The sequence below is a fragment of the Oryza sativa genome, chromosome 3 (assembly GCF_034140825.1).
Source record: "Oryza sativa Japonica Group chromosome 3, ASM3414082v1".
Classification (NCBI taxonomy): Eukaryota; Viridiplantae; Streptophyta; class Magnoliopsida; order Poales; family Poaceae; genus Oryza; species Oryza sativa.
In genome coordinates, this window is record NC_089037.1 from 32,747,017 (window position 1) to 32,771,669 (window position 24,653).

General features: G+C 46.4%; 4 protein-coding genes across 5 annotated transcripts; 2 read left to right on the forward strand and 2 right to left on the reverse strand.

The window, feature by feature from the left end:
- Window positions 1-2,301: 2,301 nt before the first annotated feature.
- Window positions 2,302-5,441, reverse strand: LOC4334234 (thioredoxin-like protein HCF164, chloroplastic). 2 transcript variants are annotated; one of them, NR_175011.1, is made up of 5 exons: window positions 5,151-5,441; window positions 4,578-4,796; window positions 3,732-3,835; window positions 3,024-3,357; window positions 2,302-2,706 (listed from the first exon to the last, which is right to left on the reverse strand). NR_175011.1 is itself a non-coding variant. In NM_001402275.1 (5 exons), exons 1-4 carry the CDS (start codon window positions 5,331-5,333, stop codon window positions 3,075-3,077), a joined length of 789 nt encoding a protein of 262 aa, NP_001389204.1. In that variant the 5' UTR covers window positions 5,334-5,441; the 3' UTR covers window positions 2,302-2,706; window positions 3,047-3,074. The 2 variants fall into 2 exon arrangements, 1 of the variants encoding a protein (NP_001389204.1); NM_001402275.1 differs by having other exon boundaries at window positions 3,047-3,357.
- A 3,698-nt stretch (window positions 5,442-9,139) lies between these two features.
- Window positions 9,140-12,141, forward strand: LOC4334235 (BTB/POZ domain-containing protein At3g50840). Its single transcript, XM_015775407.3, has 4 exons — window positions 9,140-9,552; window positions 9,645-9,714; window positions 9,974-11,296; window positions 11,381-12,141. Exons 1-4 carry the CDS (start codon window positions 9,437-9,439, stop codon window positions 11,921-11,923), a joined length of 2,052 nt encoding a protein of 683 aa, XP_015630893.1. The 5' UTR covers window positions 9,140-9,436; the 3' UTR covers window positions 11,924-12,141.
- Window positions 12,107-13,258, reverse strand: LOC4334236 (putative pentatricopeptide repeat-containing protein At5g52630). The gene has a single exon (XM_015775408.3). The coding sequence runs from the start codon at window positions 13,130-13,132 to the stop codon at window positions 12,242-12,244; it is 891 nt and encodes a 296-aa protein (XP_015630894.1). The 5' UTR covers window positions 13,133-13,258; the 3' UTR covers window positions 12,107-12,241.
- A 1,404-nt stretch (window positions 13,259-14,662) lies between these two features.
- LOC4334237 (cold-regulated 413 plasma membrane protein 2) lies at window positions 14,663-17,232 on the forward strand. Its single transcript, XM_015775410.3, has 4 exons — window positions 14,663-14,992; window positions 16,010-16,117; window positions 16,514-16,584; window positions 16,677-17,232. Exons 1-4 carry the CDS (start codon window positions 14,793-14,795, stop codon window positions 16,928-16,930), a joined length of 633 nt encoding a protein of 210 aa, XP_015630896.1. The 5' UTR covers window positions 14,663-14,792; the 3' UTR covers window positions 16,931-17,232.
- Window positions 17,233-24,653: the final 7,421 nt, after the last annotated feature.

The following is a 24,653-nucleotide window of genomic DNA, read 5'->3' on the forward strand; positions in this document are numbered from 1 at the left end:
TGGCCCGGCTAAGGCCGGACTGGGTTTACACCCGCCGCACACCACCTGCGAATCTACGGCTGACGCATCGATGCTCCACCACCACACAACCTCTGCCGACATGTGGGACCCCCGCACTGGCGCCCCCCGCTGGCCATCCTTCGTGCCACGCCCACCGGCATCTCCTCCTCGCACCAGGGTCGCCTCCTCCTCCGCCGACCGCGCCTCTCGCGCCAAACCGGCCTCCTCCACCGGCTGCGCCTCTCGCACCAAACCGGCCTCCTCCACCGGACGCGCCTCTCGCGCCAAGCTGGCCTCCATCTCTGCCGCCCGCGCCTCTCGTGCCGAGCCGGCCTCCGCTGCCATCGGCTGCGCCTCTCTGCGCCAAGCCGGTCTCCGACCCCTCCTCCGTACTCTCCCGCGCCGGCCAGATGCAGCCGTCTGCCACGTCCTCGGCTAGCTGACCGAGGCCACCATGCCACCTCCCACCACCACCACGGCCGCTGCTGCCGACGGCCACCTCGCCACCAGCCAGCCGCAGCCCCATCTCCGTTGTCCAGCCGCTACTGCAACCGTCGCCACAAGTTCCGCGCCGCTGCCTCCGCCGCGAGAGCTCTAATGCCACAGCAGCCGACAGCCGCCAATGCCGTCAACCAGCCATCGTGCTGTCGCCGTCGACAAGCCGCTGACGCCACCGTCGCCATGAAATCCGCGCCGTTGCCACCGTCGCCGTCGCCCCGTGCTCCCGCGCCGTTGCCGCTGACGACGTCGATGCGAGCTCCGCGGTGCCGCCACCGCCATGAGCTTGCTCCGCCACTGCCACGAGCTTGCCCTGCGTCGCCATCCTCGCCGGCTTCCGGGCAAAAAGCCTCAACCGCCGCCTGGTGACGCTCACACGCGCCCGCGACCTCGCCCAGCTGCGCCGCCCCCGCAACCGTCGCCACCACCGCCTATTCCCCGCCGCCAGCACGCCCGCTTCCCCGCCGCCCGTCGTCGCCCGGCGTCAGCCCCGCTAGATCCGGCCAAAACGGCGCGGATCTAGGTGGGGGTTTCCACCGCCGCCGGCCTTGTCCGCCGCCACCACGCACCGTCAGTCGCCGCCGCCACCACTCCACCCCCCCCCCCCCCCGCCAAGCGCCGCCCCGCCGGATCCGGCCGGGCGGGCGCGGGTCCGGACGGTTTGCCACCGTCGCCAACCGGCCATCTCCTCGGGCCGCCGAGCGCGCGCTGAGGCGAAGCCCAGCCGCCGTCGTCCCCGCGGCCGCGCGGCTTTGCCGGCGCCCGCTCAGGCGGCGGCAAGGCAGAGAAGGAGTGGGGGGAGGGGAGGGGGAGGAGGAAGAAGACGGCGGCGGCGTCGCCTCTCGTGTCGCCCGTGGGGAGGGCGACGCGAGAGCTCTCGTCTTCCTTTTTTTCCTACTAGGATACTCCAGTTTTATTAGTGATGTTTCGCTTTTATTACCCTTAAACTAATATTTTCATTTTAGATCGGCTTTGTTTCACTTAGGACAACCAATGCGCCGGCTTCTATTTGTCAATGAACTCCCGTAGCTAACTTTAGATTATTACCTTGTTAAGGTTGGTCCAAAGTGCCATAAAAAATAAATTTAATTGGTTCAAAATGAAAACATTTGTTAAATGACGGTCAAAAGCAAAACAATGATAATAAAAGATGACCCAAAGTAAAATTTACTAGGTTTGACATCGTTGATCTACAGACATACATTGGTCTTATTTAAAATTTTTGGGCAAATATGAAAAAAAATCATATTTAAAATACTTGTAATGATAAAACACATAAAAATAATTACTCCCGTTGTTTCATATTGTAAATCATTTTGACCTTTTCTCTTAGTCAATTTTTTTAAGTTGAACCAAATTTATACAAAAAGATAGCAACATTTTTAACACAAAACAAACATATTATGAAATGTTAGTTATAGTGAAATTAATTTGATGTTGTAGATGCTACAGATTTTTCTATAGACATAATCAAATTTAAAAGAAGTTTGACTATGGAAAAAGTCAAAACGATTTATAATATGGAAAAAGGAAATACATATAAAATAAATGGTCAAACTTATGTTGAGAGTCAAACCGTCAAATATTAAAAAGAGTACTAAAGAAGGGGCTTGCTCTTGAAAACAAAGACCGAATGACTTCATATGAACAGAACAGAGATTTAGATAAAAGAGTTCAGAACTCTGTCGACAATGGGGACAACGAGCCTGCGTCACGATTCTGTCATCTCATCTGGTATGCTCAAAATATAGAAAGTCCGAACTGAAAAAGTTCAGACGAACGAGTGAACGACACACGGCAATAGTTGGCCTGCAATTTTTCACTTCAGTTGAGAGTATGCTAAGATAGATCAACACAGGTTGTGCAGCTTTCCCCAAGAGTAGCAGAAGCATATATATATCACACAAATTTTAGTAAGCTCCTGTATATAAACATTCTATTGCAATTCTAAGTAGAAACTAGTGGTGATTGGTAAACAGTTTACTAACATGGGCATGCTTGCGGCTGCAACACATGTCTGCATTTTCATTATGCAAATATGTATGCAGACATGCACCGATTCAAATATCACCAACATATCAATGCTGTAGCCGAATGCCTGGTTCTACCAGCAAAATCATATACGTTAAGGGAGTTGGAACAGCTCAGTACCAATGTCCACGCGCTAATGCTTGGTTCCAGGACTGAGCATGCAGACCATATCGCCTCCTGCAGGAATTAGACCATCTTTTAGAAATCGAGATGCAGATGAAGGGAAACATATGACAATATACAGGTGAGAGAACACGATAAGGGTGATATTCAGATAACATACATTTAAAACAAGTTCATTTAACTATTATTAAATTATAGTATATAGTATTAGTTTAGCTGGAAAGGTAGCTTTCATAAAGGTTCAAAGTTTCTGTCACCAAGAGATTTTAGTGAGTAAAGTAATCTGGTGGCACTTCTGCAAACAGACATAGACATGCTGGTGCTCAGGCAGACAACACATAGTACCTCTTCAACAGAAAAACGAGACTTACTTGTCAATAGGTCTTAGCATTACCACTAAAATTGATCACCACAAGCTATTGTTAGCCATGGCTTCTTGGATCAGCAACTTGATGAACTTTTCGGGATTCTGCACTCGAGAATTGGCCAACAACCCGTGCATGAGGTACAGTGGGCTCACCGGAAGCAAGAGCAACCACATTATCAAGAAAATATTGTTTTGGAAGTCTCCCAACAACATTGCCTTCCTCATTTCCCTCCTTGTCCAGAAAGGCAAAATGAGGAATGCCTTCTACTCCAAACTCGTCAAGCTCTTGTTCCCACTTTGTGTTGTCAACATTTAGCATGACAAAGTTGACACGGTCCCTGGGAAGAAGACTTAAGGTAAGCACTGAGCATTGAATAGAATAAAGAAAAAAAATCAAAGATGAGTTCATTCAGTAATTTTATCCCAGGTTGGATCTTTTTGATACTGATACTGGAGGAAAACTTTTCAACAGGATTTCTAGACTAGTTGATTAATTGGGTACATCAGTTTATGAATAATGCAATCACTTGCAACGTATTGTTATATAGGTCCAGCCATGAGGTTAAGTTCTACAGGGGGTGCATTTTATGATCTGTAAGAAGGAAACTAATCAGAGTTGATTTTGCCATAGCAAAATGGTTAAGGTACAAAAGTAACGTCCAAAAGAGAGTTTACTTCCTCACAAAAAAAAAATTAAAGGAGGAGAATTTACTTGTACTGTTGCTCAACTTTGTAGACATCTGGTGCTAATTCTCGACAAACTTCACACCAGTCTGCATAAAATTCAACTACAGTGGGCTTGCCATTTGAGAGAGCCTGCATATATATTATCAGGTTACATTCATAGGCATGTAAAGAAAATGTCTTCACAGGAAATGCAGCAAATCCTTTTTTGGGAATACCCAAGGAGCGCATCATTGTATTAAGAAGAAGTAAAATTTATGTACAAAGCGGACCAAACAAAGGAAATGCAGCAAATCCAGATACCAATTTGAAGCAAAAACATGGAAGGTTTATTTGTCATTCAAGCTATTCACCTTAGCACAGGAAGAAAATATAAATATTGCTTAACCAATTGACAAGTCATACAAGTGAAAGTTTTCACATGTAAAGGCATCGGACCTATTGATTGGAAATGAATGCATCATCAATCTGTGACAACTGCCCAAAGAAAGACAGCATCTTGCGACCAATGGAAAAATATAATACATTTACAGAAGAAAACATATTTCAGATTAATATCCAAAACAACATCTTGTCTGAAATGATTGGATGTTTCATTTAGCTTGCCTAGTGGCAGAACATCGTCTTGACGCACATAAAAAAATGTCAACTCGCATATTCATCTTCCTTCGTGAACGTAAAAGGTTCTGATCAGTCTGCCCCCAAAAAAGGTACTATAATGGGTGATGCTTAGAGATTTTTAAGTACATAAGAGATTTTGCTCCCCTTTTCTTGTTGGTGGATTGCGGTTAGCATTTAGAAATTCCACGTTGTTTGCTTCTGTTTTTCCAGTAATGGGTAAGTGTATAAGTCTCATAGGAGAAAGGCTGCAAACCTCTTCATACGGTGTAGCATTTGCTGCAAGATCTTTGAGAGAAACGCCTCCAAAGTCGAGTCTTTGATATGCAAAGAGGCCCACAGCTCCAATAGTGGAGGCCAGTGCTATCCTTCTGCTGAGATCTTTATTGGGAAAAGTTGGATTTCCAGCATCCTGGGATGCACTACTTGCCTCAGCCTTATCTTCAGTCGAGTCATCTTTGGCGGCCGGCTCATCCTGACGAAGCGAAGAAACTTTCAATCCATCAATAATTCAATTTCATTGATGTATAGCACAGCACTAGTCTTGTAAACATGAAACATGGTTTTGCTAGTTATCCCGAAAATTAGCGCCATGCAGCTAGCTAGCGCATGTTTCTGAATTCTGATATAAATCTCACCGAAAATGAAGCATGTTTAGATCAAGTATACCATTACCAAGAATGAGTGGTCATTAAAAATGTAAAATCCCAGCAACTCAGATTTTTGTTTTCCCATCGGATGCAGCGAATCAGCGCGCTAGATACAGGAGTTATACTACTAGTAATAAGAGAACACACTATACGACGACGAAATTTTTGCAACGACTCACCGTCTGCGGCTCCGCCGAATCGGGCGGCGCGATGCAGGAGAGGGACCCGAGCCGTCGACGGGCCCGCCGCGGGCGGAAGCTGAGAGAAGAAGCCGGCGTCGAGCGGCGGCGGCGGAAGCCGGCGAGGCTCGCGCCGAGGTCGGGGAGGAGCAGCCCCGTACACCTCGATGCCACGACCGCCATCTCCCCTCCCAAGATTCCAACGTTAGCCTGCACGAGAGAGTACGAGACGGCACGGCAACCGCAGGAGGAAGAACCACTCGAGCAGAGTTAAAGTCAGTAACCTCTCCCTACCCGAGTCAAAAGCCCGGAGGTGGAGACGATGATGATGTGGGTGGCCGACGCGCCGCCACGTCGCCCGCAATCGCGCAATGGAAGAACCGGGACGCTACAGAGCCGAACAAAAGCCCATCGCGATATTTGCCGGCCCATCTCACCACCGAGCCAGCCCAGCCTCGCTTCACCTGCGAGAAAAAGTTTGCCCTTTTCCAAGAAAAACACGGGAAACTCTTTTAATCACCTGGATATCAACTTGTTCTTACATACTCCCTTTGTCCCATAAAAAAACAATCTAATACTGAATATGACATATCCTAATATTACGAATACATACTTCTGTCCATATTCATTGTACTAGAATATGTTACAACCAGTCATAAATTCGTTTTTTTTAGGACGGAGGAAGTACATGTCAATTAAATAGTTATGAAATTGTTTTAAAAAAGTTTCATAATATATCACTTTATAAACTTGCAAATTTAACTTGTACAAGTTATGAAAAAAAAAACAAATTTTGCATACGAACATTCACAGTCATTTTTTTATTTTTTATAATGTATATAAGTTGAATTTAAAATTATATATTAATATATCGTGTTAATTTTTTTAAAAAAATATAACCATTTGATTGACATGTAATAAACGAATAGCCGTTCACCTGGTGATTAGAATCGTCTACCCAAAAGCTCCTCTTTTCCCCAGCAAAAAGCTCGGCCGCGGCGCGCTTCGTGCGACGGAGACGAAAACCCGGGCGAGCTGGGTCCCGGCCTCCGGGCGGCTGGATGATTGCCGGCACTATCAACGCAGCTGGAGCTGACCAGTGTCCAGTGGATGATCGGTCACACACACACTCGCACGCAGGCTGAGCCAGCGGCGGAGGCGATAATGCAGGCGATCATTCTGTCCACCGATCGATGCATCCATTTGCATTTGCCATGCAAGCATGCAACGCATGCACGCACGCTCGCTTGCGTGCCAACCTGGGCTTGTCCGATTGTTTGTCCCCATCATCAGGTCCCTGCAGAATTACAAAAAAAGGAAGAATTCATCAATTGAACGAGATGCAAATGCTGCAGGCATAGGAGTATACTAGGAGCAAGATGCAAGAGCAATAATGGGCAGTGGTTGTGCGTATTTATTTTCTTTTTCAGAAGAAGAGGTTGGTCAAGCCGTGTGAGAGAGTGGAAGAGAGGCCCACATTTGCTACACGCCTAGATCTTGATATATTTATGCATAGTTTTATACTGCCTCCAATTGTGTGTTAGCCCTGATGCTTAACCTGCAAATGCGTCCAATTATTGTGCAGCATGTGAGCTGTGAGAGCATACAACCATACTCTGATTGGTTATCCTGGCTGATACTTACAGTATATTAGTCGTAGCTGTGAAGGGAATGTTGATGGATTTGTTTAGGGCAATTCAGAAGCTTTGTCCCTTGCTCCGTGCTGTTACCGCTGTAACTTTTCTGCTCTGGGAATTCTTCACTTCCGCCTCCGATCTGCAGATGCCGGTACAGAGGTAATTGTCCTCTTCCAATAGTACTGTTTTGTGAAGGAACAATCAGAGTAGGGCTCATACGTCATGTCGGATGAACATGGTGTGAGTTTGGATGGTACATCTGTACTCTTGTTCAATAATAACAGACCAAGATTGAGATGAACTTAGTGTGCAAACATACCTGGATATGCAAGCTACTGCACTAGGAAGTATGTAATCTGGTGAATGCAAAGAGTACAAAGATTGTTTAAGCATGCACACTCATTACCTGAAGATTAGGAAAGGCAATGGATGAACAAAAGGCTCGGGAAAAGGTTGCTTGGAGCAGGACCGCATGAAATTGACTCTTTCTGTTACTTCCATAAAGGTTTCACAAAGCAACACAGCACTAGTTGCTCACACCCCATATAGTCCATGGCTCCATGCCTTGTCTCGCCAAGATTGCCAGCTTCTGCACTGTTATCTATAACAAAAAACAGCTTCCATATTAATGTGTCGCTGCTGATTTTTCTTTTTAACATAACATAAGGATAGAAGATGTGGATGTAGAGCGAACAAGAAGCAAAAGGGACAGACCGAACAACACGTTGTGGGCTGTAAGTTGATGATGACTAGCACACATCAGTCTTGATGAACATCACTCATCAGAAGCGACTTCACCTGGCTTGAGGACACCAAAACTTTCACACATCAAATGTTACTCCAACAGTCGTACTAGCACTGAAATGGCTCTTGACCTTAGCCTTTTTCTCGAACTCCAATGCATTGAACACTTTTGTTTCTGATAGGAAAATGCTTTGAACACTTTCAGAAAGTTGAGGAAAGCTCATCTCTGCCTTTGCACATCGCTGGGCTACTAGATTCCCTGGGTTTCTGCAAGACTGCAACCTCATCAACCACACAAGCCCTGATGAGACCAATGCCCATACAACCACAGACATCTTGAGTCATGCCAAGCCTCTACTGTTCTACAGTGACACGCACTCCTGAACAATCTGTTGCAGAATCCGAGCAAAGTTAAGGTTGTCGTAGCTACTCGCGTTGTTGCCTTTGAGCCCTTTTTCTCCTTTGGTGTGTCCTCCAGGCCAGGCCATGGCGCCTGCCAGGTCCATTGTCCAGCACACCCAGCCCCCAGGCACGCCCACGCACTACACTGGCATGCTGCCACTGGCACGAGTGCTGGGTATTGACACAGAAGCCTCTCTTTTTCAGGCGGTGAGGAAGCAGCCGGATTTGGGGCTCACCTTCCAGAGTTGTTGCCTTGTGATGAGCACTGATCTACTCCATCCACCAGTAACCTGCATCTCTCTCTCTCTCTCTCATGTGTACAGCCATAAAAGAGAGAGGCAGTAACACACACCGGCAGGTACGCCAGGACACCACCACCTCCAGTCTTGATGACCGGATCACGCCTTCACATTTATTATTGTCCGATCAGGCGATCATCTTCTTCTTCCCTTGGCCAGGCGGCAGCTGGAGTTCAAAGTTCAAAATCCAGGTTTTTCAGAGCACGTCTTGGCCTTCACCTGACAAAGAAAGATGGCTGGATCATATGGACGTTGGTTAGGAGTACTACTTTCAAGACGTAAAAATTTTTGGGTACTGGATAAAAGGAAAAGAACAGTCGTTACCTGTGCGCTTGTGCCGTAGATTCCTTCATTCTTCTCGTTGTTAGTACTTAATTAACCTGACCTGCGTTCACTTGGGTTAAAGTAATGGTGACTTTGGTTCATGGCTTCATTTTATCGAGGTGGTATCCGAATCTTCATACTGGATGTTGATACTCTACCTGATAGGTGAAGGCTTGTTTTGCAATGCATCCTATTTCCTACTACTAGAAAATTTCTGGGAAAAAAATGGTTCTACAAATGAACCAGGTACTGTAGTTGAATTCTTGTGTCAGTGTCACACTATACATATGATGGATGATCAGACAGCTCCAAGCATACCAGACATTCTTTTGGAGTTCCAAGCATAATAGAGTAGTAAAACATACTATTATGAGCAGTGGCTGTGTAGAGGTGAAAATTTTGCTGTTACTGGTAAGATTTTGGTGGCAATGCGTAAAACATGGTTATAACTGTCACTCCTAGAGTAGATGACAATCTTTCAGAAAGAGACAGTAAAGCATTAGATTAAGAGAAAGCAAGTACGGATGGTAGGATAAACAAATGGGTAATGGAGGATACGTGCTTTTGAGGCAAGCCGAACGGCATTCAAAAAACCAAAAACGCCATCTTGTCTTCGTCTTCCCCACTTGGAATCCTTCACTTCTCCCACCTAAAACCAAGCATCAGAATAGTACGCCATTATTGAGAGCTCCCTCGTCTCTCGTCTCTCCCTGGTGTCCTTCCCCTTCTCTGATTCCCATAGCGACAGCAAATGAGCAAACACATCACACCCCTTCCTTTCTCCCGAGAAATGCCTTAGCTCATAGCAGAGTTTTTTTTTTCTTCTTCTTCTTTTTTCGCCATTGCTGTTGTCTGCTTCGTTCTTCCAAAGGATCACGAGATGCAGGGGAGGAAGATGAAGAGCGCGAGGGAGATGGCCAGGGAGGAGAAGAATCATCATCATCATCATCATCAGCAGCAGCAGCAGCAGCAATCGAGCTCCAAAGGCCAAGCATGGCAAGCGACTGATTGAGCTCTGTCTCTGTCTCTCTGTCACCGATTTGCTGTTCTCTGATCCCCAATCTGTGTGTCTGTCTTGTGTTCATCAGGTTCTGCACCACCGGACTCCCCAGCGACGTCGTGATCGAGGTCGGCGACATGACATTCCATCTCCACAAGGTTGGTGAATCTTATCCCCCACACCTGTGTCTCCCATAATTTCCATTTTTTTTCTTTTTTTCCCAACTCTCCTTGATGCACGGACAGTGTTGGCTTTGAGCACTTTCTTTTCCTTGATCTCAATTAATTTGCTGCTAAATCTCGTACTCCAAATCTCTGTCATGATTCATGAGCTTGTGTGGTCCATTTCTTGATGTCGGGCTATGGAAAGTGTGAAGATTTTCTGCGTTTGTTGTTGATATCGAGAATTTCCTTGCAGTTCCCGTTAATGTCGAGGAGCAAGAAGCTCCACGACCTCATCACCAACAGGGAGTCGCGAGCTGCGGGCGGAGGAGAGCAAGATGAGGAGGAGGAGGAGGATGCCGGCGAGATCAGAGAGGAGGAGGTGGTGCTGGAGGTCGACGAGGACTCCGACGTGCACCGCATCCGCCTCCCGGACTTCCCCGGCGGCGCGGAGGCGTTCGAGCAGGCGGCCAAGTTCTGCTACGGCGTCAAGCTGGACCTCACGCCGGCCACCGCCGCGCCGCTCCGCTGCGCCGCCGAGCGCCTCGGCATGTCCGACGACCACTCCGACGACAACCTCATCTCCCGCGCCGACAGGTTCATGTCCCACACCGTCCTGAGGAACCCCAGGGACGCCATCCGAGCCCTCAGGTCGTGCGAGGGCCTCCTCCCCCTCGCCGACGACCTCGGCCTCGTGTCACGCTGCGTCGACGCCATCGCCGCCAAGGCCGCCGCGTCCACGCCCACCGCACTGTTCGGTTGGCCCATCAACGATGCCGCCGCCGCCGCCGCCGCCGCCGCCGGCGACCGTCCGCGCCGCAAGAACAATGCCGGCGCCGGCGCGACGTGGTTCGACGACCTCGCCGGCTTGTCGCTGGCCACGTTCACCCGCGTCATTGCCGCCATGAAGGAGCGGAACGTCGGCCCGGAGATCATTGAAGGCGCTCTCATCGCCTACGCCAAGCGCTCCATCCCTGGGCTGTCGCGCTCCGGCCGCCATGTAGGCGGCGCCACCGCCGCCGCCGCGGCTGCGCCGTCATCGGACGGCGAGCAGAAGGCGCTTCTGGAGACCGTCATCGCCAACCTCCCGGAGGAGACCATCAAGAGCAACGCCCACACCGGCACGGCCGTGGGCGCCACGACGGCGCGCGTCCTCTTCGGCCTCCTGCGCACGACGAGCATCCTACAGGCGTCGGAATCCGCCCGTGACATGCTCGAGCGGCGCATAGCCGCGAGGCTCCCCGACGCGGCCCTCGACGACCTGCTCATCCCGAGCTACTCCTACCTCGTCGAGACGCTCTACGACGTGGAGTGCGTCGAGCGCATCGTGCGCTACTTCCTCGAAGGCCGAGACGCCGACGACGGCAACGACGACGGCAGCGAGCTGGAGACACCGGGCAGAGAGGCCAGCCGACGAGCCATGCTCGCCGTTGGGAGGCTGATGGATGCCTACCTGGGCGAGATCGCCGCAGATGCCAACCTGAAGCCGGACAAATTCTGTGACCTCGCCTGGGCATTGCCGGACGGCGCCCGCGTCTACGACGACGGCCTCTACCGTGCCGTCGACATCTATCTCAAGGTAAACCAACACTGACAACGAGTGTTCTACCTCTTTACAACACAATGCCATTACTTAGCAGTGATTGTTTTGTTCTGTTCTTAGGCTCATCCTGGATTGAGGGAAGAAGAGAAGGAGAAGGTGAGCGGTGTCGTCGACGGCCGCAAGCTGACGCTAGAGGCATGCACGCACGCGGCGCAGAACGAGCGGCTGCCGCTGCGGACGGTGGTGCAGGTGCTCTTCTTCGAGCAGCTCCAGCTGCGTCGCGCCATTGCAAGGACAATCATGGCGAACGAAGGTGGAGCAGCTGGTCAAGGGGAGGAAGAAGGCGACAGCGATGCCGGTGGAACATGGCGGGTGGCGACAAGGGGGAACCAAATGCTGAGGCTGGACATGGACAGCATGCGAAACCGGGTGCAGGAGCTGGAGCGTGAGTGCACAAGCATGAGGAAAGCCATTGAGAAGATGGACCGGCGTGGCGGCGGCAGCACGCCAGGGGAGAGAGGAGCAACGCCGGCGATGGAAGGACGGTGGGGATCAATGGTGACGAAGCGGTTCGGGTGCAAGTTCCCGGCGCAGGTGTGCCAGTCACAGCAGCGCACGGTGGTGGCGCGGCCTCGCCGGCCACGAATCGAGCAGAGCCCCTGAAATTCTTCTCCCTTGCACATCATAGCTTCCACTTGTTTTCTCGTGTTGATTCTTTACTTAGATTTGTGGAAAATGGAGGGGTTTTCCTTGGGAGATATTGAGTTTTACCATGTTTGATCATTGAATTGTAGCGGTGCACAATTGCTCAGTGCCATCTGGATGGCCAATGCATCAAGTCATACGTTGGCTAAGCAAAGTGAATCATCATTTCTTCATCACTGACATGATCCAGTAGCAGTAACAATGTACAACCGTAGTGAAGGAATTCAACTATAACAATGGGTGTCAATGACAGTAGTGGTGGAGAGATGGCTCACCTCACCAGTAATCGCCGCAGGAGCAGGCGCCGTCCTTGAAATGGTGGAAGCGCTTGTTGTCCCTGACGACAATCTCGCGGCCGGTGACCTTGGCGATGAGCTTGACGGCATTGTGGCAGTCACCGCAGATGCGGAGGTTCTTGATGACGCGGAGCGGGGTGCCCGGTGGCGTGCTGACCAGCCCGAACGCGATGGCGAGGCGCTCGCTGTGGTACATGAGCGCGCGGGCCTTGGCGTCCTCGTCGATGTCGTGCAGCACGTAGCGGGTGTCCGGCACGTACCCCGCCGCGCGTATCTCCTCGTGCAGCTCCCGCACCTTCTCGTACGCCTCCCGCCTCTTCGCCTCGTCGCCGTGCTCCTGCTCCTGCTCATGATCCTTCCCCCGCGGCCTCGACGCTCCCTCGAGTGCTCGCCGCGCGTCGCCGCGGGCGCCGAGCTTGCAGTACAGCGTGGAGATCATGTGCAGGATGGGCGTGGCGATCCCGGGCAGGGACTTGGACAGCAATCGGTGCGCTCGCCTGAGCGACGCCAGCGACCGCGCCTCTCCGCAGGCCTGGAGAACCGCGGCTTGCTCCTCCGGCGCGAGGTCGGCCAATGCGCCAGCGCCGCCTCGCACGAGCATTTCGTCGAGCAGGTTAACGGCTGCCTCCGGGTTAGGCTCCTGGCACAGCCTCCGGAGCTCGTCACGGTCGAGGCGGCCCTCTTCACGCCGCGTTCGTACGGTGCTCGTGACGGCGCCGACCCTGGGAGGTGCGGAGCGGCGAAGCAAGCGGCACCCTCCCCGGTGGCGTCGACTCCCCGTCGCCGCAGCTGCCGGGAGGAAGCCGCGGCAGCGCGGGCTTGCAGCGGCTGCAGGAGGGGGCGGCGCGGCGAGCATAGGAGATATTAGCATTTTCGCCGGCGATGTGTGGGGCGCCGGAGTGGCGGAGCAATCTCCGAATCCGACGGTAATGGTGGGAGTGGGTCGCGGTCGGAAGCGGAAGACGCAACCGCAGCCGCGCGAGCGAGGGAGAAAGACGATGAGGTTTACGCGCCCGGTCCATATGTAACCGGGCCCGTTTATTGGGCCGACCCACAGTTGTAAGCTGTTGCCTACTGGACTGGACTAGAATAGAGAGACTTTCAGTTTCGTGCAAATAAGCCCATATGTATATTTTAGCCCAATATAGTCTATAAGCACCCAATGAGCCCATAGTAACTTCTAGCCCAATAAACCCATAAGTATTTTCTGTCTCTTCCTCGTTTTTCCGTTAACGTACATAATGCTCTGTTCTCGAAAGAAAAAAGGAAAAAAAAAACGTACAAAAGGTGTCGGTTCGAGACGAAAACATGACGAACTTTACGTACGCCGGCCGTGTACAGACAAAGCAGGCTTCAGATAACTGAAACGACGTGTACAAAACGAACACGGTCAGCTATCTACAGTATCAGCTACGTGCTTGTCAGCGGAGCTCTCTCTGTAACTCTGCATGCCGACGTGCCACCACGCAGCCACACACGGACGGACACTAGTAGTTGCGAATTCGGCAAGACCGTTGGGGGTTTGGTCGTCTCTCACATCGAGCTAGCCAGCGACACGATCATGGGGAGATTGGCCCGGACGCCATGGACGAGCTGGCAGATTGATCCAGAAATAAAGGGGGAGACAGCGACGCCTGAAATTAAATTAGTGTTTCGACTTGGCTAATTATGATCGGTTGATAAGCTGAATTAGTTTCATTGGTTAATTAGGATGAGAATGGTCAGCCTGTTACCGTCTTTTTCAGCTTGTCTTATCTGGCCGATGTTGCATTATTGATTTTCTTTTTTTTTTTGTTTATCCATCCCATTTGGCCACGATTAGGCATGCAAAACGATTCTGTATGACTGTTTTTATGTGCAAGGTGTGTGGAGCACGTGGCTGACACGTCGGCTACACAGTTTCAAAGAAATGTTAACATTTGTTAGTAAATGCTTAATTAATCACATCGATAGGATTATCAGCATTTCAGTATGAAATAATCGCCAAAACATAAAAAAGAAAACCAAGTCTACATCAAAACTTAATTAATCGTAGGGCCACGTGCTCTTTGCTCATATGCTCATAGGGAGTGACAACTGGCATTCTGGCAGGAAGCGAAGAAAAGGGGAATATACCGGTATTAATACTGCATTACTATCCAGTTTATACAAACAAAAGGCAATTAATTAATGTGCTAAAAATGGATTAGTATTTGTTAGTGCTAAACAAGATCTAAATTATCTAATCATAGCCAAGTCAAAAACAGTGAGGAGTAGAATAATGCATGCATGCAGAAATACTGTAGGACCTGGAGCCCTCCACGTGTCCCACGACGTCCCCCCCGGGAACCGTCCAGATCGAGCGAGCGCCACCTAGTTCCCCACCTGTACACATACTCATCCACACAACCAAACCCAATTTAGTCAAATTTTACCCAATCGCCAGCGAGAGCTTGCTTTGATTTGATCCGCGCGCGGAGAAGACGAAGCGAGAGAGAGAGGGAGAGGTGGAGGAGGCTAGCTAGGGTTGCGAGCGATCTGCAGCGTGGGAGATGGGGAAGGGGTTCATGTCGTACCTGGCGATGAAGACGGACGCGGCGGGAGGGGAGGCGGCGCAGGCGGCGCTGATCGACGCCGACCTGCAGGAGCTGGGCGTGGCGGCGCGGAAGCTCGCCAACCACGCGCTCGTCCTCGGCGGCGGCCTCGGGTTCGGCACCACCTTCCTCAAGTGGCTCGCCTTCTTCGCCGCCGTGTGAGTCACCCAAAACACCCCCCCTCCATGTCCTTTGTTTGTTCGTTTCGGTGTCTCTTTGCAGAGGACCAAGAGTGAGCTTTGGTTCCAAAAGGGGATCTCCGATCTCGCCATTTTTTGGGGGCTCAAAAGCTCCTTGTGTTGCTGATCGGGACACGCCGACACGGGCATGGAGGATCGATAGTTGGTGTGTTGCTAGCTCCGTTAGTACTGAGAATAAATGTACGCCATTTTGGGGATATGATTAATTGGTAGTACTACTGTTCTACCTGATATCCGTGACTGCATGAGAGACGCACCCTGTAGCTGGCAATATTTGATTTCTGTTCGAAAACTAGAGATAGCTCAGAAATTTTGGAAATTTGCGCCAAATTAATTAGGGGGAAATTGAGCAATAATTTGAGTATGTGTGCACTATTTTTTAGATAATGGATAAAAATCCGGCCTCTATATCCGCAAGCAGATATACACAGCCAAATATGTGTGCGCTTATATAGTGCTCGATTCACAAGTTATATCTTTTTAACAGGTGAGCAGGAAGTCGAGATACGATTGTACAATTACAGAACTATGCTGTGTTGAGCAGTTTGTAGGATCCTACAGCCTAATTTCTGCATATTAAGTATTTTTGGCATTGTATGCAGTGTAATGAACTAGTGACTGTGCGCTGGACTGTGAATTTGTGATGTGATATGAGTGATACGATGATATTGGCATACTGTACTTTAGGAAGAGCAGATAACTGCTGCACATGGAGTTGTAGTTGTAATTATTAGGACCGTCCATGGAAGTTGTGCTTTCTGAATATCAGAATATGCTTCATATGCCAGTGGTGCTGCACCACCCTCAGTAAACTTGATGATTTCGCTCAGTCTTCAGTATTTACTTTCAAGACCATGACTTTAGAACTTTCTGTGTACATTTAACCTGAGAACGGTCCTTATAAATGTCACTCATCAGTTGTCATTTGTGCATTTGAGTATTTGACTGAACCCCCTCTGTTCTCTTCTACTGCAGGTACCTCCTGATATTGGATAGGACAAACTGGAAGACCAACATGCTGACCGCTCTCTTGGTCCCTTACATTTTCTTTACACTGCCTGGTGGGCTGTTCTCTCTGTTGAGGTATATATGCAAATACCCTGACACGCTGGCTGCATTTCTTAGCCCACAAAACATGAAAGATGTATTAGTAAACTGACAATTGGCATCATGGGATTAGGGGCTGAATGATAATCTTGGTAAACATAAGTTTTGAAGAATTGAGGATTTTTTTATTAAAAAGGTTATAGCTTTTTTATAAGCATAAGATGAAAGCAAGTTATATGCTGCTGAAGCTAGTTTTTCATACTTTGCGTTCTGGTTGGAGGACTAGGGATATAGTTGTAAATACTTACAAAATAGTTATGTTCTATTCTGTTGTATTAAAGTTTACAACATCACATATAGATATATCAAACAAATTTTCTTATCTCTAGGTTTCAAAAAAAAAATTCTTATCGCTAAATGCGTAAATTGCAGGGGAGAAATTGGAAAATGGATTGCGATCATTGCTGTCATCCTTCGTCTCTTCTTTCCTCGCCATTTCCCTGGTATCATTTGATGTCTACTTTCTAGAATGTTGTTTGATAGCCTGACAAAAATTCACATGGGTCTCACAACAATGCTTTGTCATGTTGATTAGATTGGTTAGAGCTGCCTGGTGCTGTGATCCTTCTCATTGCTGTTGCCCCGAACCTGTTTGCGAGCACCTTCCGAGGCGACTTAGTTGGCATCTTCATATGCCTCATCATTGGATGCTACCTGCTTCAAGAGCACATCAGGGCGTCAGGTGGATTCAGGAACGCCTTCAGGAAGGGCAACGGAGTGTCCAACAGCATTGGCATCCTCTTGCTCTTCATCTACCCTGTCTGGGCCCTGGTGCTGAACTTTCTGTAGGCGCCACCGCTTCAGCGCTTCTCTACACCATCCAGCTCCGATCGCTGTTCGTTCTTGTGTACATGTCTTGTACGGTGATTTGGTATCTGGTGATCTGGTAGTATCGTTTTGAGGAGATGGATAATGTATGTTTGGACCTCCTGCCTCCTGATGCACGTTTTCTTGGCATTTTCGTTTGTTGTAGCTTTGCTATCAGCCCGTGTTTCGTCGTTCTGAGTGTACAAGCGTCAATAAATTCATCTCTGTTGCCTTCTGTAAATTTAAAGAGCTTTTATCCAAGTTCTCTTATGTGATTATCCCCACTACTACTTCTGAACAATAATGCTATGCAGTTGTGTGAATATCCAATGCTACTTCTGATCATATTTGGGGCCAGTGGGGTGTGGTTGGATGTATCACGTATGCTACAGTAGAAACTGTGGACGCCACTAGCTAGTGTCACACCTGGCTTGCTCGCTGCCGTCGTTTCAAGTTCTCTGCCTTTTTTTTTCTTTCCTCATCGCGGCGCGACCACACAAGGTGGGAAACACAGCACATTCCCCTTCTTCCCGGCTGCTATCCTCCCGCCCTTTTTCAGGCATTATTCTTCACTGCTAGTGGTGTAAAATCAAAGGTGTTTTTGATTATTATTTTGTGATGAACAATTGGGCATTGGAGATTATTGGTTTTGTTGTTTGGAATTTATTCACGAAGTGGTTTCGGAGATGATTGGATTTCACATGTGATTGCAGGATTCGTTATTTTATGTGACCGGTCAGACCAGGCTCTGGTAGCTGGTCAGACCGGCGTGTATTGCGCGGTCAGACCGGCGCAGCCCGCGGTCTAACAGGCCGACACTGTGTCGGTTTCGATTTCGGGTTGTTTATTTGGATATCCGAGTTTATTTCATGATTATGACTTCTAGATGGATACTATACGTATATAATACTATTGTTTGCTGCTAATGAGTCAAGTTGGAGATAGCTTGGTCTCGGAATATGATTTCTTTGTTTGTTCCATGTGTAGGTGACTCGATGTCTCGGGAGAGTATTTGCGGTGATGGACCGGGAGTCGGCTTGGGGATAAGACGACGTCCGTGGTGGTCAGAGATCATGTGGGATACTTAGGCTAGAGTTGATGCACGTGGTTGATGGAGATTCCATATGGCATACGATGGAGTTATTGTGTGCGTATGGGATGCGGAGTCAAATTTGGAAGGAGTCCAAATTTGGTACGATTGGTTATGTAAAGTTTCTTTCTTGTACTAGAGAGTTTCCTAAGGTGTTTAGGACTCTTAGTATGAGTTTGGTTCGTGGCTTTAGGCTGCCTACCTCATGTATAAATCGAGGGGGAGCGTGAGGCTTCCCGGTATCGCTTTTGAGAGCAATTGAGTTGAGTTTTGAGTTAGGGTTTCGAGTTTAGTCGAAATTTTTGTAAGGAGTGCTGTTGGTGCACTTTGTAAACACAGAGAGAATCAATAAAGTCATCATCTACTTTAAGAGTTCTTCGATTTGTGTTTACCGGGTTTCGGCGGTCAAACCGGCGGGAGCACGGCGGTCAGACCGGCGGCGGCGACAGCGAGCAGCAGCTGATCTCAGCGGTCGGACCGGAGATATAACCGCGGTCAGACCGACGGCAACCAGGCGGTCAAACCGGCAGGACAACTTTGGTCAGACCGTGATCCGTCGATTTCGAGGGTAACTTTTAGTTCCGCTAAAAGTTTTTGGTTTTTGGGTATACCAACCATTCACCCCCCCCTCTGCTTGGCTTAGTTCCTACAAGTGGTATCGGAGCCTTGTTTTCTTCTTTGGATTTTTATCGATCTAGAGTTTTTGCCATGGCTACTCCCGCTAGGTTTTCAACTAAGCTTCATGTTTTCGATGGAACGGATTTTTCTCATTGGTGTAGTAGGATGCAATCTTATATAATGGCTAAAGATTATGATATTTGGAGAAAATTTTCTCATCCTTATGTGATTCCTGAAGCTATTAATACTGCTGCTGAAAAAACTGCTTTTGAACAAAATTGCAAAGCTCGCAATATTCTTTTGAGTCGTATTTCTCGTTCGGATTATAATCGTATTGCTCATCTTCAAACTGCTCATGAGATTTGAACTGCTCTGTGTAATTTTCATCAAGAAACAAATAATATTAAAGAACTTCGTCGTGATCTTTTCAAAAAGGAGTATAATAAATTTGAGATGAAACCTGGAGAAGCTTTGGATGACTATATTTCTCGGTTTAATAAAATTTTGAGTGATCTTAGATCTGTTGATTCTTCTTATGATGCTAATTATCCACAATCTAAGATTTCTCGCCACTTTTTGAATGGTCTTAACATGTCTATTTGGGAGATGAAAGTTACATCTATTCAGGAATCTGTTAACATGTCTACTTTGACTTTGGATTCACTTTATACAAAATTGAAAACACATGAGATGAATGTTCTTTCTCGAAAAGTTGATTCTAAGTCTAGTGCTTTGGTTTCCTCTTTAGATGTTGATGCTTCTTCATCTAAGTCTTCTTTTCTTGCTATTTTTAATGCCACATCCGATGATCAACTCGAACAAATCGAGGAGGATTTGGTTTTGGTTGCTAACAGAATTGCTCGAGCTATGAATAATGCCAGGAACAGGAAAAGAGGTGGTCCAAATCGTTGCTTTGAATGTGGTTCAATTGATCATCTTCGTTCGCATTGTCCTAAGCTTGGGAGAGGCAAAAGAGAAGACAAAGATGGTGAGAAGATCAACAACAACAAGTCCAACAACAACAAGTCGAAGGGTTCATACAAAGGGAGGAAGATGGAGAATCTTAGGAAGGCTTTTCAACAAGTTTGCGCCGCCTTCGAGCCACTAAGTGATGTAGATGGTGAAAGAGGAGATGATGATAAGGGAAACAACATCTCCGATGTTTGCTTCATGGCGCGTGGTGAATCTGACACAGAGTATGAAGATAATGAGGTGAGTGCTTTTGAGGAAGCTATTAATATTTTGAGTGCAAAAAATAAGAAGTGTGAGAAGATATATAGAAAACAGGAATTTATCATTGAATCTCTTAAATCTGAAATTGATATATTAAAATCTCTTATTCCTAATGATGATGATTGTGAAAATTGTGAGGTTTTAATGAATGAGATTTCAAAAATTAGATATGTTAATGCTGCACATGATTTAAAAAATAGATCTTCTCTTGCTTGTAGTTTTGACTTGCATACACGCACTTTGGATGAATTGTTTTTAACTAAAAAGTTGTTGCAAAAATATCAAGTTGCTTTTCATGCTAGTTTGATGTTTAACATGATTTCTGCTAAAAAGTTAAAACAACCTCATGATGTTTTGGATTGCTCAACATGTAATTTGAATAAGTTGAAATTGAAAGATGCTTTAGGTCGTGTTGAGTACATGGAAGATGTTGTGAAAAACAATGAAGTGCTTTCTTGCCCTAAATGTCGTCAAAGCAAAGGTGTCATGGTAGATTGTGAAAATTATGCTAATTTGGAAAAAGAGGTCTCTTATTTGAAAAATTCTTTGTTAAGATTTTCTGATGGTAAAAAGAACCTCAACATGATTTTGGATCAATCAAAGGTTAGCACACATAATCGTGGTTTAGGTTTTAATCCTTCTGCTCATAATTCTAGACATCCTCCTGTTGTGTTAGGTGTTGGTGCTAGAAGTGGTGAGATTTTGGTTAAACCTGATACTAATAAAACTGTGTTTAAATCTGCTGGTATCATGTCTACTATGAATGCATCTTCTTCAAAATCCAATGTTGTGCATGCAAAATCTCCTATTGTTGCTTGTGTTGCTAAATCTTCTAATTCTACTAATGTGTCTAATTATCGTGAAAAATATACTTGTTTTTTTTTGGCAAAGATGGACATATTGTTGGTTTTTGTTTCAGATTAGCTCATAAACAAAAAAGGAGAGAGAGATTGCTTTTGCAAAATCAAAGTGGCAAAAATCGGGTTTTCCCTCGAGGAAACCGGTCAGACCGCAGTGGGTCCCACGGTCAGACCGGCGACCGGTCAGACCGGCTACTGAGCGGCGGTCAGACCGGCGGTACAGAGGCGGTCAGACCGGCCCCCGGTCAGACCGGCCACTGTACCTCGGTCAGACCGGCCTTGAAGGAATTTTTCTAAAAATTCTAAAATTGATTTTGCACGTGAATATATGCCTATTGGATCTTCTGGTCGTGTGTCTCAGTACTGGATTCCTAAATTTTTATTGTCATCTAACCCCAGTACTGAGGCTTCGACTTCTGCTTGTGTGTAGGCTTTGGTGGCAAGGAAGGAGAACGTGTGGATCGTGGATTCCGATTGTTCGCGGCACATGACCGGTGATAAAAATTGGTTCTCCTCCCTAAAGAAGGCATCTAAGACTGAATCGATTATCTTTGGTGATGCTGCTACAAGTGCCGTTCTCGCTACAGGTTTGGTTAAGGTAAATGAAAATTTTGAATTGAAGAATGTAGCTTTGGTTGAGGACTTAAAGTACAATTTGCTTTCAGTTTCACAAATTGTTGATGAAAATTTTGAGGTTCACTTTAAGAAAACTAGAAGTAAAGTTTTTGATTCTTGTGGTGATTCTGTGTTGAATATTTCTCGCTATGGAAAAGTGTTTAAAGCTGATTTTGAAAATCCTGTTTCACCTATGATAACATGTTTGGTTGCTAAGTTTGATAAAGATGTGATGTTTTGGCATCGTAGACTTGGACATGTTGGTTTTGATCATCTCTCTAGGTTAAGTGGTTTGGATCTTGTCCGTGGTTTGCCTAAACTTAACAAAGATCTTGATTTGGTTTGTACACCGTGTCGTCATGCTAAGATGGTTTCTACTTCACATGCTCCTATTGTTTCTGTGATGACGGATGCACCGGGACAGCTATTACATATGGACACTGTTGGTCCAGCTAAAGTGCAATCTATTGGAGCAAAGTGGTATGTGTTGGTTATTGTTGACGATTTTTCTCGATATTCTTGGGTTTTCTTTATGGCAACTAAGGACGAAGCTTTTAAACACTTTCGTGGTTTGTTTCTTCAATTGGAGCTTGAATTTCCTGGTTCTTTGAAAAGAATTCGAAGTGATAATGGTGGTGAGTTTAAAAATGCTTCATTTGAACAATTTTGCAATGAAAGAGGTCTTGAACATGAATTTTCTTCTCCTCGTGTTCCACAACAAAACGGTGTTGTTGAAAGGAAAAATTGTGTTTTTGTTGAGATGGCTAGAACGATGTTGGATGAATATAAAACTCCTAGAAAATTTTGGACTGAGGCAATTAACACAGCTTGTTATATTTTAAATCGGGTTTTCTTGAGGTCTAAACTTGGAAAAACTTCTTATGAACTTCGATTTGGACATCAACCCAAAGTTTCACATTTGCGTGTTTTTGGTTGCAAGTGCTTTGTCTTGAAATCTGGAAATTTGGATAAGTTTGAGCCACGTTCTACCGATGGATTGTTTCTTGGTTACCCCGCACATACTCGTGGCTATCGTGTACTTATTTTGGAGACTAACAAAATTGTGGAGACTTGCGAAGTTTCTTTTGATGAGGCTAGTCCAGGTACTAGACCTGATATTTCAGGTACACTGTCACAGGTTCAGGGGGAGGATAGTCGTATTTTTTAAGACGAGAGCGATGACAACGACGACGACGAGGTCGGCTCGGCCATTCAGACCGGGCGCCAGGCCGGTCAGGCCGCCGGCACACCTCCGGTCAGACCGGCTCATGAGGAGCGGTCAGACCGGCCAGGTTCGTCGGGTTCCGGTACTGTTGGTGCTGATCGAGATGGTCCTCCGGAAATTACTATTTCGACCAGTACTGATACATAACGTGGATCAACTTCAGAAGTTGCTGCTCCTTTGCACATTCAACGACGACATCCGCCGGAACAAATTATTGGTAATATAGGTGAGCGGACTACAAGGTCTAAGGTAACGACTCATGATGTTTGTGCAAATTCTGCGTCTGTTGCTTCTTTTGAACCCAAAGATGTGTCACATGCATTAACTGATGAATCGTGGATTAACGCCATGCATGAAGAACTTGAAAATTTTGAGAGAAACAAAGTTTGGACTTTAGTTGAACCACCTTTTGGACATAATATTATTGGAACCAAGTGGGTTTTCAAAAATAAACAAAATGAGGATGGTTTGATTGTGAGGAATAAAGCTAGACTTGTTGCTCAAAGTTTTACCCAAGTGGAGGGTTTGGATTTTGATGAAACTTTTGCTCATGTTGCTAGAATTGAGGCAATTAAACTTTTGTTGGCTTTTCTAAATGGTTTTATACAAGAGGAAGTTTATGTCAAACAATCACCAGGTTTTGAAAATCCTGATTTTCCCAACCATGTTTTTAAATTGTCTAAAGCTTTATATGGTTTGAAACAAGCTCCTAGGGCATGGTATGATAGGCTTAAGAACTTTTTGCTTGCGAAAGGTTTTACAATGGGAAAGGTCGACAAAACGCTTTTTGTTCTTAAGCATGGTGATAATCAACTTTTCGTTAAGATTTATATGGATGATATCATCTTTTGTTGTTCGACTCACGCTTTGGTTGTAGATTTTGCTGAGAATATGCGCAGGGAATTTGAGATGAGCATGATGGGTGAGTTATCGTACTTTTTGGGATTGCAAATTAAGCAAACACCTCAAGGTACTTTTGTGCATCAAACGAAGTATACGAATGATCTTTTGAGACGGTTCAAGATGGAGAATTGCAAGCCAATTTCAACACCAATTGGTTCTACAGCTGTGTTGGATCCTGATGAAGATGGTGAAGCCGTTGATCAAAAAGAATATAGAAGTATGATTGGATCTTTGTTGTATCTAACTGCTTATAGGCCAGACATACAATTTGCTGTGTGTTTGTGTGCGCGCTGTCAAGCTTCTCCTCGTGCTTCACATCATCAAGCGGTCAAGCGAATAATGAGGTATTTGAATCATACACTTGAGATTGGAATTTGGTATTCTACTTCATCTTCTATATGCTTAAGTGGATATTCCGATGCTGATTTTGGAGGTTGTAGAATTGATAGGAAAAGTACTAGTGGAACATGTCATTTTCTTGGTACATCATTGATTGCATGGTCTTCTAGGAAACAATCTAGTGTTACTCAATTAACTGTTGAATCTGAATATGTTGCTGCTGCTAGTTGTTGTTCACAGATTCTTTGGCTTTTATCTACTTTGAAAGATTATAGTCTTACTTTTGAAAAAGTACCTCTCTTTTGTGATAATACTAGTGCTATTAACATTGCTAAGAATCCTGTTCAACACTCACGCACAAAGCACATTGATATTCGTTTTCACTTTTTGAGAGATCATGTTGAGAAGGGAGATGTTGAATTTCGGTTTTTGGACACCAAGTTGCAAATTGCTGATATTTTCACTAAACCTTTGGATTCTAATCGCTTTGCTTTTCTTCGTGGTGAATTGGGAATAATTCATCCTTTTGGCATGGTTTGAGGGGGAGTTTGTACCTCATGGTTTTATCAAGCAATAATATGACAATGAGAAAAATTTGAGAAAAGAGAGCTTTGTTTATACATATGGTATTTTCTTGTGCATGCTAGCAATACTTTGAAGGTTTATTTGTCTCTAACATAGCTTGTATGTATTCTAGTCTTTTCATGAGATTTAGATTTTGTTTTTATGTGAGATGATGCATGACACTTAAATTCTATACTTGAATTAAGAAAATATGCAATGTTGATGCTAGCATATGGTTTGATCTATAAATGCTCTATA

What these genes read in the sequence shown, in the direction of transcription:
- LOC4334237 (XM_015775410.3), top strand. Translation starts at nt 14,793, where the DNA reads ATGGGGAAGGGGTTCATGTCGTACCTGGCGATGAAGACGGACGCGGCG. An exon ending in GGGCTGTTCTCTCTGTTGAG is followed by an intron (nt 16,118 to 16,513) that starts GTATATATGCAA and finishes CGTAAATTGCAG; the next exon opens with GGGAGAAATTGGAAAATGGA. An exon ending in CTTTCCTCGCCATTTCCCTG is followed by an intron (nt 16,585 to 16,676) that starts GTATCATTTGAT and finishes CATGTTGATTAG; the next exon opens with ATTGGTTAGAGCTGCCTGGT.
- LOC4334236 (XM_015775408.3), bottom strand. Translation starts at nt 13,132, where the DNA reads ATGCTAATATCTCCTATGCTCGCCGCGCCGCCCCCTCCTGCAGCCGCT.
- LOC4334235 (XM_015775407.3), top strand. Translation starts at nt 9,437, where the DNA reads ATGCAGGGGAGGAAGATGAAGAGCGCGAGGGAGATGGCCAGGGAGGAG. An exon ending in TGACATTCCATCTCCACAAG is followed by an intron (nt 9,715 to 9,973) that starts GTTGGTGAATCT and finishes ATTTCCTTGCAG; the next exon opens with TTCCCGTTAATGTCGAGGAG. An exon ending in CCGTCGACATCTATCTCAAG is followed by an intron (nt 11,297 to 11,380) that starts GTAAACCAACAC and finishes TTCTGTTCTTAG; the next exon opens with GCTCATCCTGGATTGAGGGA.
- LOC4334234 (NM_001402275.1), bottom strand. Translation starts at nt 5,333, where the DNA reads ATGGCGGTCGTGGCATCGAGGTGTACGGGGCTGCTCCTCCCCGACCTC. An exon ending in ATTCGGCGGAGCCGCAGACG is followed by an intron (nt 4,797 to 5,150) that starts GTGAGTCGTTGC and finishes TCGCTTCGTCAG; the next exon opens with GATGAGCCGGCCGCCAAAGA. An exon ending in AAAGTTGAGCAACAGTACAA is followed by an intron (nt 3,358 to 3,731) that starts GTAAATTCTCCT and finishes TCTTCTTCCCAG; the next exon opens with GGACCGTGTCAACTTTGTCA.